Source organism: Lepisma saccharinum, chromosome 5 (assembly GCF_977018435.1).
Source record: "Lepisma saccharinum chromosome 5, izLepSacc3.1, whole genome shotgun sequence".
Lineage (NCBI taxonomy): Eukaryota > Metazoa > Arthropoda > Insecta > Zygentoma > Lepismatidae > Lepisma > Lepisma saccharinum.
In genome coordinates this window covers 17,860,830-17,875,474 of record NC_139233.1, presented here as the reverse complement: position 1 = coordinate 17,875,474, position 14,645 = coordinate 17,860,830, and the positions used below count along the sequence as shown (strand labels likewise).

The following is a 14,645-nucleotide window of genomic DNA, read 5'->3' as shown; positions in this document are numbered from 1 at the left end:
CTATGTGACTGATAAAAGCCTCATTACATTAACTGTGATGAGTCAAAAGTCCCTTAACACCTTAAAGGAGTTATCCTGGTCATGAAATAAATAGGTTAGGCATAGGGAGATCCCTAGCTGTGTGTGTCAAGTGCAGGTCCGGCATATTGTTGACCACCATATTGAATTCAACACAAAAATTTCAAAAGAAAGGGGGTGATGTGATATATGAAATCAGTCTAGAATTTAACGAGAAATGAAGCAGCGAAGGTTTTTTCCAACATATATTTAACCAGAAGAAAGTTATTACTTCATGCTTGTAAACATTTTCTCCTTTTCGAGGTGTTAAAAACAAAGCATTAGAATGCACCTAACGTGTTTGGAACTCATCGAGATCACTCTGACACCTTGGGAGAGAAAGAAGTATACACACCATTGCATATGATTTTAATCAGCGACATTCACCAAATAGTTGAATAGTGAAGAATATTGGGAAAAGTATCTCAAACAATTACGTGACACTTCCTTTGGAATGAAAAATTCTTCAGTGACGAGGCTAATTTTTATGTTCACGGTGAAGTTAATAAATATAATATGTAATACCTGTGATTTGATAATCTACAGTAGACATATCCCAGCCGAATGGTTGTTGCTGGTAAGCTAATGATGTGGTATAGTGTATGAAGAACGGGAATGATTGGTCCATATTCAATAACGGAACCTTAAATGGTGAGGGCTTCTTGCATTTGTATAGTGAACAGGTTTTTTATCCTTGCTTATGGGATATGGCACTTTTCCCGAGTTTTGAAACAGGACAGTGTGTGACCACAAAAGTCCGTGATATTGACCATCTGAGAGAAGGTACAGTTGCTGCCTGCGATGATGTTGCACCTGCTACATTGCCAAATGTTCTATGTGAGTGTGAGAGACGTCAACAAGTGTGCTCACAGGAACATTGACAACATTATAATGTGCATGTATCATAAGTGAAAGATATGCATATAACTTCTTCCCAGATAAAGATACGTTGGAAAAACTTTCGCCGCTTCATTTCTCGTGAAATTCTAGACTGATTACATATATCACATCACCCCCTTTCCTTTGAAATTCTTGCGCTGAATTCAATATGGCGGTCAACAATAAGCCGGACCTGTGCTTCACCCACACAGCTAGGGATCTCCCTGTGCCTAACCTATTTATTTCATGACCAGGATAACTCCTTTAAGGTGTTAAGGGACTTTTGACTCGTCATAGTTAATGTAATGAGGCGTTTATCAGTCACATAGTTACACATATTATTTTGTATCTTCTGATCCCTTGCAGTCCCAAAATGTTTTTTTGATGTTTTAGAGTATGGCATGAGAGACCAAATAAATATTTTTCACGATTTTTTGGTGATGACATGTTTTGAGATATTCAAGATGAAAGGTCAAGGTCACGTGACAAAATTATATTTTTTATCCAAAGGTAGGTTTGTTATATATTACTGGAAAGCTTGTTCAATTCCCTGTACAATAAGCTTTATTTGAGCTTCCTAGGCATAATAGGGGCGGAGTTACAGTACATTTAGTATAGCTAAACGGGCTCAAAGAGGGCAATTTATGCAAACTTTGACCTTGAATAATTTAACAATTACTAGACACACAAGATGCAAAATTTTCATAGTTACTAAGTTCTATGCATAGTTTCAACTCCTCAAATTTCATGAAAATCGGAAATGGTCAGGTTGAAAATTGCACATATCTGTGTTGATTTGGCATGGAATGACTCCCTACCATCTGTTGAAAAATGGGAATTTTTAACACTCCATAATTATCGAAGTAAATTACATTTTGCGGCTTTCACTTTAGGCATGTTACAGCAGGAATAACTTGAACTAACTCTGTTCTCTTCTCTATTCTAAACTGTAACTGCTTTTCTTGCATTACAATCTTAAACGGGAATCTGTTGGATCACAACAACAAAATTTAAAACGTGTCATTGTTAAGCTATTTCTTTTGTAATGCCAACTTGGCTTCCTTTTTTCTTTCTCATGCTCTTTCCCTTCTCTGATTTCCATTCCCACTTCTATGTGTGTGTGTGTGTGTGTGTGTGAGAGAGAGAGAGAGAGAGAGAGAGAGGGAGGGAGAGAGAGAGAGAGAGAGAGGGAGAAGGAGGGGGAGAGAAAACATCTTAATATTTCCGTACAGTTAAAAATGTGTTCGCACTGATGAAATAAAACAAGGTTTCAGCATTTTTTTATTTTTTTTTACATTTATTTACCTCAAAGTTCAATTTAACCTTTTTTAGGGCCTATAGAATTCATGTATTTCATTAAGAAATTACTAAAACGTAAATATATGTTAGAATAGTAACGGAACCAAGTAAGGAATAAAATAGGTTAAAACCTGAGAATCTGGGCCCTACTGATAACTGATCCTCTACCAATCAGAAATAAAATACAAATGATCTCCATATGCTTTTACATACAACATTGTTTATATGTCATGTGATTGCTCTTAACATTTCTCATTTGCATGATGATATAACTCCAAAGCAGATTTTCTTTGACATTTTATGTGAACCCATGAAATATATATTAGAATATCTGATTGTATTAGAAGTGCTCCTCACAAAAGCACAATAGAAGTGTAATTAAATCCATAAAGTTTCATTTCTAGTAAATCAGCTTCTAAGTTATTTATACAAAAATAATTGGAAAATATTGATTTTGATTGAATTTTTAAATGATCAGAAACAGTTATAGAAGCACTCAATTCAGGTTGTGAAATATTTCCAATATTTAAACAGATATTAGAGCTACAGTGGAACCTCGATTTTATGTTTTTCAGGGGACAGAGCTGATAAAACTTGAAATGCGGGAAAATATAAATTCGAGCAAAATGTTATGGCATTTTCAGATATTTGGACCATCAAGTTTGAATGTATAATGCGAAAAAATGTAAAATTCAGGAATGTAGAATTGAGGTCCCACTGTATTGATATTTTCTTGTTTTTTTTTTTTTTAAATTTCAAATACCATATGTTCCACAAATGCATAAAGAGTTTAAAGATTATAGTGACTTATTTCCAGCGACTATCACAGTAAATCATGATGCAAGTTTCAGGTTATAGGAAGTAATTATAGACTGAGAAGCATTTTCAAAAATGTTCATGTATGTCTGAAGATATGCAGAGCCTGTTAATTAATAAAATTTAAACAAAACTGATGTTATATCTCAAATTTATGTGTGTTAGGTATAATTTATGAAGGGCCCAAGATCACATGTCAGATCATCTGGTCAGGCAGCCAAACACCTTATCTGGACAGTCAAAACTGACCTTGTGGAGCAAATGTGATCAAGTTAAATCATCAGTTGAAGCCCCAGAAGTGATCAGAGTGATAGCAGATTCGATAATACTGAAAGTTACGAAAATTATAATTCACGCATTAATGACAAAAATTCTGAAGTTAAAAGACAAATTACTTTATATCAAACTCGTCAAGAATGAAACCACCATTCCTCAGCTTAGTGATCTCATTCATTAGTTTAATAATATCCAAGTAGAAATAACATTCAGATTTTTGGCATCTCAGACAAAGAAAATACTGAGAGAATTGCCCAGCCCCATAATTAGACATTATGGCACCGTAGGCAGGATTGTGGTTTAGCACAATGCCATATTTCCCCACTCAATTTGCAAGTAAAATTTGTGGACTTCCATCCATCCAAACCAAATAATGTTGAGTAACTTAACACAATAGAATAAATCACTTAAAACTTGTTATTGCATGTTTTACAATCCACTGAATGTGCTCTACCAAACTGTATAATACTCATGCCCCACTATTGTCACTTAGTGTGACAAAAGACCCACCACTTTGGCCAATGGGTTATATTAAGCTGCTTGGAGACTGACATATTCAGCTGCATAAATACAATATAAAAGAAGCAAATTAAACTTTCATTGGGATGAATATATAGGATTAAGAAATTATACCACCTCTGTGATGCATCAGGAAAAAAAGCTTTTTTTTATATTTTATTGTACATAACAGGAAGAATAAATCATAGAATATGTGGAACAGCTTAGAAATGAAGAGCAAATAAAATGCTGCAGAACTTCCATCTCACCCAGTGGCATGTCGATTAGTGTCTCTTCCCCCTTTTTGCCTCTGCACTATGCTAAATTATCAGTACAATATAAAAAAAGATTTTAAAAAATACTTATTTTTATATTGTATTGATAATTTATATTATGTGAGTCAGTCGCACCAACATCAACATGAACTATGCTAAACTTTATCTACAAAGGGAAAATAAACTGTCCTTGCCCCCCCCCCCCCTACTTTTTTAACCCAATCGCCACCAACGATCTCACCTGAATAGTCCTTCGAAATTTTCCCGTGTACATTCTGTTTGTGGGGCATACACTTGAATTATTTATATTACTTTCCCTCTTACATTCATTTTTAGTTTCATAATTCTGTCATTTACCCTTTCTACATCCTCACTTGACATTCAATGTCAATTATTTATTCGAAGAATGTTGTGCATATTTCATCCCTGTATCTCTGTGCATTTATGGTATTTTCATAAAATATGGGCCCTATAACTCTGTATGCATTTACTGCACACAAAACACAGATTATCTGGTCATGCAAAGGAGTTGTGTATAAAATTGGGTTTATCTGAGCTCCAATACCTGTTATTCTGTGACAACAGAAAATGGAACCATGCTTCACCAGAGAAGAATATTAAACATGGATCACTCACCCACCATTAACATTCATCAAAATCTAGTTACAGAAATTTACCAGACTCTCGTTATCACATGGTAGCAGTTCCTGGACAACAGTGACTTCGTACGGTTTGAGTTTTAAAATTTTGGTAGCTCACCATGCTGTTGTTACGGAAATTTCGGTTTCCTGTGCAAGTCGTCAGAGCAATTTTTGAGGAGTATGTTCTAATCTTTCTCCAACTTCGTCCAATTTCTCCTCGGTAAGTACACACCACTTTACCATTCACTTCTTATCAAGAATATATACTGATTACCTCAATTTGTTCACAAGGTTTTGCATGGTATTTTTGTGTGGAACAGGCACACACACACCTGGGAACTCTGTACACAATCATCTATGAACATCCCTGCAAGAATTTGTAATCACATACAAATCGTACATAAAAACTTTTGTTGTAATGTGCATGTATGTTCAATTATTAAAACTATAGCAAAACACATAACAGTTGGAACACTAAACACTTAATAAACACTTTATACAACAATAGAAACTCACAAGAACACTTGTAACATGAAAACACTTTAAGAATACGACAAATGAAATCACGAAGTTACTGAAATGGAATTGGGTTAATCTATTCACAAGATATGTGGAAAGCCATGTGCTTCAGTTGCCGCTTTGACGCCGCAAACTGTTAGGAAACTAAAGTGCCCTTTCAGCATGTCTTGTTACCAAAGCTCCGCAAAATTTCATAAAAACATGCCAGAAATGTGTGGATGCACGAGGACAACATTTCCAACATCCCCTGTGACAAGGCACATACATATTTTGATTGTAATTCTAACTATAATTCTGAGAACTTGAGTAATTTCAAAGCTAGTGGTTTCCATAGCAGAGTTGATATCTGGTTGGCCACCAAGCGGGCCACTGATAGGCAGCTCCAGTGATGGTAAAACGCACTGTACTTAGTGAATGTAAATTTTGCACTAATTATTAAAAAAAAATCAGTTCACGTCATGCAAATGTTACACAAATACAGAGATCGAAATGTGTTAATATAAAAACGGTCAATTATTTAGAAGAAAAATGTTAGAGAAGAAAACTCGTAACTTTGTGTATGTTTTTTGTTATACTTCCAGTTGGTGATATTATTACCTGTCCTTTCCGTTCTTCCTCATGCACATCTACAGTTGCAGGTTCAAGTTCATGCACAGTTTCATGATCAAAATTATCTGTAGAAGTTACTGCCTCTTCCTAAAAAAGTTAAGACATAGTTTAACAACATTGTTCAAATGAAATATCTAATGCACACATTCAATTAAACTGGTTGAAATATCTCCAATAACAGTGCTTCTACGAGTATATCATTTTTATCTTGATTAATTAAGTATGACAATTTCAAAGCAGTTACCTTGTCAACAGAAAGCACTTGTTGAATCATTCCATTCAAAGAGTAATTTATTTTCATTTAAAATTTTTCTCTTCATATTTTTCTCTTTATTGTAGAGATATGGAGATTACGAATATGAGAAAACCTCGTCAAGAGAATATTTACCCTTGTTTATTTCCTGTAATTGTCCAACCAGCGGGCGATCCCAAGAATGCGCTAACTTTGTAACTTCCGTGAAAACAATGACAAAAAGGCAAACGCGTGGATCTAAACAAGATCTACCGTGTTCGAAAGGTTTAACAACCTTTCGAAGCCTAAGGTTATAAAAGGGACCTCACTCCCCGAACTCGCTCATTTGGATTACTTTTATCATCGAAGGCTCATTTGACTCTCATTGGATTTTGACTCTCATTGGATTTTGACTCTCATTCGACGCTCATATGGATCATTAGTCTCTGATTACACTTTACTCTACAACACATTACAACTATAGAATTACGATGACGGAACACGAAGTAACGGTGATATTATGCATGCAGCGAGTTGCGCGGGATTGCTCGGATCAGTGAGCCAAGGGTCGCGGGATAGAACCTTAGCACCAGTCACAATTCGGTCTGCAAGAAGCATCTGGACAAGAACATCACTCACCTACCAGGTATGAACAAGCGTGAATAACCTTTAAATTCAACTTTCCATATCTCTTCCCTCTTAATCGGAGCAGGTTCAGCTAACAGATACAATTAAGCTCTACCTAAAATGTATAATTGAAACATCCCTGTGACCTCAGAACCCAGGTAAGACAGGATTACAACATTATATATGATACCAAGATAAATAAAATCAGAATTTACAGTGCAAATACTTTGTAAGATGATGTTAGAAAGCACAAGGCAAGACTTTTAAGCAAATGCAGCAACAAGTATAGACTTACACTGGATATTAAGCTCTCCCTTCTCTTCTTCTTCTTCTTCTTCTTCTTCCTTTCCCCTTCCTCATGTGTAACTGCAAAGTCAGGTTCTCCATCATGTATATGTTCAGATTCATATTCTGTGAAATCTCTAGCTGCTGGTTGTTCTTCCTGAAATTGAAACATTTTTTATGGAACCAACAGATGATTCAGAAATTATTCAAATTATCAGGAAACTAAAAAACAAAAAGACAGCAGGACTTGATGAAATAACAGGCCACATTATAAAAGCATGCCATTTGCAAATATTGAAACCCCTTGTACATATTATAAACCACTCCTTCTCAAGTGGAATTTTTCCAGAAGAACTAAAAACAGCCAAAATAATATCAATCTATAAAGAAGGTGAAAAAAATTATGTAAAAAACTACAGGCCAAGTGCACTACTGTCAGTGTTCTCTAAAATAATCGAGCATGCAGTTGAGAAACGACTAAGGAATTTTGGAACTCATGCCAAATTATAACACCAACCCAACACGGTTTTCTAAGAGACAAAAGTACAACTACAGCGCTTCATGAATTCACAGAAAATATACTTCTCCACATGGAAAGGAAACTACTAAACAAAACAATTTTCTGTGACTTAAGTATTCCTCTAAGTTGGTTTAAATCTTACATAACAAACAGAACGCAAATTGTAGAAATATCACATGAAGATAACTATGGCAACATTACCAGGCACATTTCGAATAGCAATACAAATAATCTTGGTGTGCCCCAAGGAAGTGTACTATGTCCCCTGTTGTTTCTGCTATATATAAATGATCTCCCATCTGCTGTGCCTGCATCAACTACACTACTCTACGCAGATGACACCTCCCTAAGTATTGTAGATTGTAAAATGAACTCTCTTCAGCAAGATTCAAATAACACTTTTAAAAAAAATGGATGGTGCAAGGAAAACAGACTAATACTAAATCAAACAAAAACTAGCAACATAGCCTTCCACACGACAACAGAAACACTCGAAATAAGACTCAAAAATCATACAAAAAAACACAACAATAAAATTTCTAGGCATACATTTTGATGAAAACATGTCTTTTGGTCATCATATTGAAAATCTATATAAACATCTAGCCACTTTACATTATGCAATTCGGAAAATGAGAAGTATCTCTAACTTAAACATGGTAAAAATGCTCTATTTTCAAGTGTAGAATCTAGACTAAGGTATGGCATATTGCTATGGGGGAACTCAACAAAACTATCGAAGGTTTTCATTCTACAAAAAAGAATCATCAGAACTATGGTCCAAGAGTCTCCACAAACATCTTGTAAAAATCTATTCACCAAACTTTCAATACTCACAGTACCATCCCTATATATATTAGAATGTCTCCTATTTGTAAAGCACAACATCACAAACCTCAATAAAAATAGTAATATACATAATCATAACACAAGAACAAAGGCAAATATACACATAGACAAACACAAACTGAACCTATACAAAATGAGTGCCAGAAACACAGGAATACTACTATACAATAAACTTCCATGTGAAATAAAGGAGGAAAGAAATCTTAAGCTATTCAAAAATGAAATAAAAAAACTATCTCTTAGAAACATCACCCTACAGCATAGAAGAATTTCTACAGCATATCTAAAACTACTTTCTCTGTCTCACCTATGTACATAATCAATTGGACACAATATATATATCAACATGTATGAAACCTTAATTAATCTGATATGCATCCCATATATGAAATCTAGTGGATATAATATATATTTGAAACTCAAGTATGCTGATCTATATCCCAAATGTGTAATCAAGGGTATGTAATATATATTTGTAACTCAATTATGTTGACCTGCATCCCATATATGTAATCTAGTGGATGTAATATACATTTGTAACTTAATTATGCTGATCTACATCCCAAATATGTTATCAAGGGTATGTAATATATATTTGTAACCATAACTGCTACATGCCATGTATGTAATCAAACCGATATATAATAATACACCGTGTCCATAAATATACTGTCATACCTTAAAGTGGTATTACGTCGCTTTGGATAATCGTATTTAAATGAAATTGGTGACATTTGAAAGAAAAACTCAAATATTTTTGTGCATGTCAACAATGGACACCAATATCAGCAATGGACAACTATGAACGAGATCCAACATAGAAACTGAAATAAATTCACTCCTGACAACAATGGACGGGTTCATTGTTGGATATTTAGCAGGCAGGCAGGTTACATGTGAATGTTTTCCTTTAAAATTGTGTTGTTATTACAGAAGATTTAAGAATGTAGTTGGTGTGTTTTAGAATATCATTCCACGCAGAGTTTGGTGAACGTGTTGGTGTGTTTTATCATTCCACGCAGAGTTGGCTGCCGAGGTCACCTGACTTGTTGGTCTGTGACTTTTTTTTAAAGGGTTACATAAAAGATTGTGTCTATGTACCCCCATTGCCTCAAAACCTGCAAGAACTGCAAATTCGCATCACTTCTGCAATCCAGTCCATCCCGGTGGATATGTTGGAGTGTGTGTGGCATGAATGGGAATATCGCCTTGATGTCAGCAGGGCCACTCGTGGGGGCCACATTCAATGGCTATGAGTTGTAAAATAAAATATTTGAGTTTTTCTTTCAAATGTCACCAATTTCATTTAAATACGATTATCCAAAGCGACGTATACCACTTTAAAGTATGACAGTATATTTATGGACACGCTGTATATACTTGTAACTTTAATTATACTGCATCCCAAATAAGTAATCAAGTGGATGTATTTGTACTGAAATCATGCTAATGTTATGACATGCTCTATACTGCTGCAAATAGAAATATCTACAATGTAGTCAACAGAACAAGAATAAATTACAATTACAATTACATACTTTTATAAAACATTGCTCACATATGATCTTATCAACACCTTCCACTTTATGGTGAAATTGTTATCTTTATTCAAATCAATAAAATATAGTAAATTACAACACTCGTATCTCTCAAGGAAAACCTTTAAAATGGATGAAAGCACATTGCCATATTTTGCTACTCTGTGCTATTAGTAAAATTTGCCATCTTACATGGCTCAGTCGGTAACGTGTCTGACTACCATGCTCAAGGTCCCGGGTTCGATCCCCGGCCGGTTCAAATCCGGGAACTTTTCTAACGGTGGAAGCGGCCCCGGCGCCCACCCAGCATCGAATAACATGGGTACCTGGGGGAAACCCTGGGGGGTAAAGGCGGTCAGGGGCGTGATGCTGATCACATCACCCCCACTCACGACCGGATCAAGAAAGTGTGGGGCGTTACCCCCACACCCCCTATACGCCTTCATGGCATGGTGCTATGCACAGGGGAACACTTTTACTTTTACCTTTTTACATCCAAATGAATCAAACGATGCTGAATATATTAACTTAAAACTTGGTATTTGCATGTTTTACCACCCACTGAATATATCCCATGCAAACATTTCTAGCGATCTGAATAATACCCACTATTGTTAATTAGGCTGACAAAGGATCCAGCACCTTGGCTTAAGCTGCTTGGAGAGTGATGGATGGAGAGTTGCATAAATATAAGTCAAACAAACTTACTTGAGATAAATATAAAGGCTTAACAAACTCTACAACATATGTGATGCAGCAGGAGAAAAAAAATAATTCTTTTAATTGTAAATAACAAAAGGAAATTTTTTAAAAATATGTGAAACTGCTTATAAATTATTATACTGATTGCAGGCCCAACTGGCAGCTGATATTCTTTTCACTACGTAGCTCTCTATCTGTCCACAAATCATCTTCATGCAAAGTAAAAGCTGTAAAGGTAACATCGCTCTCCTGTTATGTTGTCAAGCAGACGTCTGTTTTTTTTGTGTTTTTTTTCAGTTTTTATTAGCTTGTTTGTACAGAGTTTAGGTTTTGTGTACTTTGTAAAACTCTTATTCAGTAATGGTGCTGATCAACTAACTCACTCACACTCACTTTCACTCTCTCCTTCCTGCCACCCCCCTCTCTCTCTCTCTATTTACAGTACATTTGGCAACATATCCGATGCTCATTTGTCTCGTCACACCATGAACACTTTTGGTGCCTTATGACTCAAAAATGCCTGATGTCAGTTGAAGAGAATTCAACTGATCACAGATTTTTTTTTTAAAAAAAGGCAAAACTTTCCTTTTGTCTGAGCAATACTACAGAAATAAAGGGTCATTTCCAACCTGAGACAATTTCATTATTGAAAGAGTAGAAATACTTATTTCTCTGAGAACATCTACATAATGAATGTAAACATATTAATTATTGAAAAATTTTCAGTTTGTAGTATGAAAATGTTATGTAAATAACTGAAATCCAAAATTTTCAGTATGAAAAGTAAACTATTTACAAGGAAAATATTAGGTGAAAGCCCATAAGTTTGTATATGTCTCTTCATTATCATACTTCCAGTTGGTGACATTACCTTCTCTTGCTTTTCTTCCTCATGAACATCTAAAGTTGTAGGTTCATGTACAGCTTCATTTTCAAAAATATCCGTAGAAGTTCCTGCCTCTTCCTAAAGAAAAATTAACATGTCATTGTGCATACAACATTGTTCAAAGGCAATATCTAATGAGCATGTTCAATTAACCTGGCTTCTATATCATTGTTATTTAGATCAATGAATTATGATAATTCCAATGCAGTTACTTAACACTAGAATGGCAGGAGGGGTCAAAATGACCCCTCTCTTCGTCGCTCCTTTAGTAACTATCCAGTTTTTCTTATTTTTCTCGAAATTTTGTGACTTTTCATAATTGTTTGTCCTTTTAAAGATGGTATATTGAAATCTACAAAATATAATTTCTTTCTGTAAAATTTCATCTTATACCCCCTGAACAGTGGCAGGGGTCAATTTGACCCCTGTAGCTTCATTTAGCGATAGGTTGCAATTCCTGTGTAGTCCTATCTTTAGCATGTTCTCACTTGTCACAGTTTACATGTCATCATGTAGGTAGTGTTGTTGGACTGGGAAGGACCTCTCTGAACATGTCACATCAAGTAGCAATTTCTCATGGTGAAATGTTGTGTATTCTGGAGTGTTCAGTTGTTATTATAATTTTTATTTGTAATCAAAACTTTGATTATAATACATAAAACATAGAAAATAATATAAATTAAACATATGTTTCCATTCTAAAATAATTAGAATTCTTAAATGCATTCTTATGAGGGGTCAAAATGACCCCTTTCTGCTGATCTAGGGGTATCAGATCCTTTGCCGTTCTAGTGTTCATCAACAGAAAGCTCGTGATATATTCCATTCAAAGAGTAATATGTACCTCATATTCAAAAATATTTTCATTTAAAATTAATTTTATATTTTTCTCTTTAAATGATACAAACAACAGATAAATAAAATCAGTATGAACAGTGCAAATACTTGGTAGGACAATGTTAGAATGTGGTAGGACAATGTTAGAATGTACAAGGCAAAACATTTAAGCAAATGCATCAATAACTATAGACTTACACTGGATATTACGTGCTTCCTTCTCTTCTTCTTCTTCTTTCCTTCACCTTCCTCATGTGTAACTGCAAATTCAGGTTCTCCATCATGCATATGTTCAGATTCATATTCAGTCAAATATCTATTTGCTGGTTGTTCTTCCTGCAAATTATAATGATCATTTAAACATACTATTATACAACATTGCTCACATGTGACATTTAACTTATCAACATGCCAAGTAACCACAAACATTGGGCCAATGTCAGTTTTTACATGGGAATGGTTGTTTTTACATTTGTTGGTAAATTTACATCGGTCTCACATTGGGCCAACGGTGGTTGCCAATGTTTACCCAACCATGGAAAAGTGAGTCAAAATCAGTTTTACAAACAACTTTCTCATGTTAAGATAACTTTCAAGACTATGCTGTAAATTGTAGAGTGTAAAATAAATTACATGTAACAGTGATTCTTTTCGAATATTTCACTCAAAGCACATACTGGAAATATAATATTTTTTAATGAAAGTATAAACTATTTTTAACTTGCAGTCAATTACCAGTCGTCCTTTGTAAGGCAATATGGATGAAAGACGTATTGAGAATTGCTTGATGTTTGTCTCTTTAGCTGTATCAGAACAAGAACATTCTTATAGGTATTCCTGTGAAGGTGGTTAAACAATGTCATGTACAGATTAAATTCCATAAAAGGTGGAAAACTAAGTAATCTCTAGAAAGCTTTTTGTGCTACCACTTGAAGGTACCTTGAAAATAATGATACCATATGAATGAAAATGTGCTGTGTATTTTCTTTTATTTTCACAAATAATTTGTACTAATGTTTGCATTTGGCCTCACAATAAATTATATATACATCAGAACACAAACCTATCTCAAAGCTTTCAGTACGTTGGTCCAACGTAAAACCATACATTGGCCCAATATAAAAACCACACATTGGGCCAACGTTGGAACCACTGCCAAAATTACCATTGCCCTATGGTATGTTCTTACATTTCAGTACATTGGCCCAAAGTTGGGCCAACCACTTTTGGTTACTTGGGACTTTGCAAATGGTGAAATAGTTCTAATAGCACAACTTTATTCAAATCAATGAAATATAGTAAATTAAAGCATTGGTATCTGTCAAGGAAAACCTTACAGCAGCAATTCATAAAGTTACATGGTTTATGCTATGCAAATAACTGGCTTCAAAGTTCTGAATGTGAAATAAAAAGGTAAATATTTTTGGAAAAGAACTTTTGCTTTGTAGTCTTATTTGTTTCACTAACTTACAATTACTGTTGGCATTTTGCTTTTCTTCTTCTTTCTCTTTTCTTCCTCATGTTCATCTGAAATTGTAGGTTCCTGTTCATGCACAGGTTCAGAAAAGTCTTTTCCTGCTGATGATTCTTCCTGAAAATTTTATGGAATCTAAGAATACATTTTACATACAACTTTGCTCATGTGTGATACTTATGAGCAATTTTCTATTTACTAATATTGCATATTCTGTCATTTTAAAATTCAAACATGAACAATACATTAATTGAGTAACTCCTCAATGAATAAATCCAGAAATTGGGGAGGACTGATATGATAAAGAACTGAAATATAGAACATACTAATAAGTCGCATTCTACCTAGCTGATATAAAATTCCAACTGTCTTAGTAATATGCATTTACATACAACATCGTTTAAATATCATGTAACACTGTACAAACATTTTTCATTTATATGATGAAACAAATTCACAGCACAGCTTCTGTGATATTTTATAGAAACCAATAAAATATACAGGATGAGTCAAAAGTCAGAAGATGTCATTTTATTTGAGAAACAGAATAAATCCGAGTACCACAGCAAAAAAAGGGAAGGCGGAGGGGGCTACGTTTCTGTATATAACCCCAATATAACCTCCACATCAATAATATTTTTTTTATATAATGGAAAGGGGTCATCTGAAATAACAGGTTCAGACTAGTTCATTCTTTGAAATTCTTTTCTGCAATCAAATTTCCCATATGTGGTGTGGTAAAAAGTTGTAAACACGAAATTTTACATGATCTTTAGGTAACTGGGCATGGATGTGAGTAAAGAGCAGTGAATTGATCGTGATGTCT

The 14,645-nt window shown here is 34.6% G+C and overlaps 1 protein-coding gene across 5 annotated transcripts in view; it reads right to left on the bottom strand.

Moving 5' to 3' along the window:
• LOC145988237 (uncharacterized) overlaps positions 1 to 14,645 on the bottom strand; it is a 139,083-nt gene that overhangs the window by 53,309 nt on the left and 71,129 nt on the right. For all 5 annotated transcript variants that reach the window (XM_083123086.1, XM_083123088.1, XM_083123089.1 and 2 more), the window contains 5 exons: positions 13,817 to 13,936; positions 12,544 to 12,681; positions 11,494 to 11,586; positions 7,024 to 7,170; positions 5,858 to 5,956 (listed from right to left, as the gene is read on the bottom strand). In XM_083123086.1, the coding sequence (XP_082979212.1) occupies positions 5,858 to 5,956; positions 7,024 to 7,170; positions 11,494 to 11,586; positions 12,544 to 12,681; positions 13,817 to 13,936 (597 nt within the window). The remainder of the gene's footprint in view (positions 1 to 5,857; positions 5,957 to 7,023; positions 7,171 to 11,493; positions 11,587 to 12,543; positions 12,682 to 13,816; positions 13,937 to 14,645) is intronic.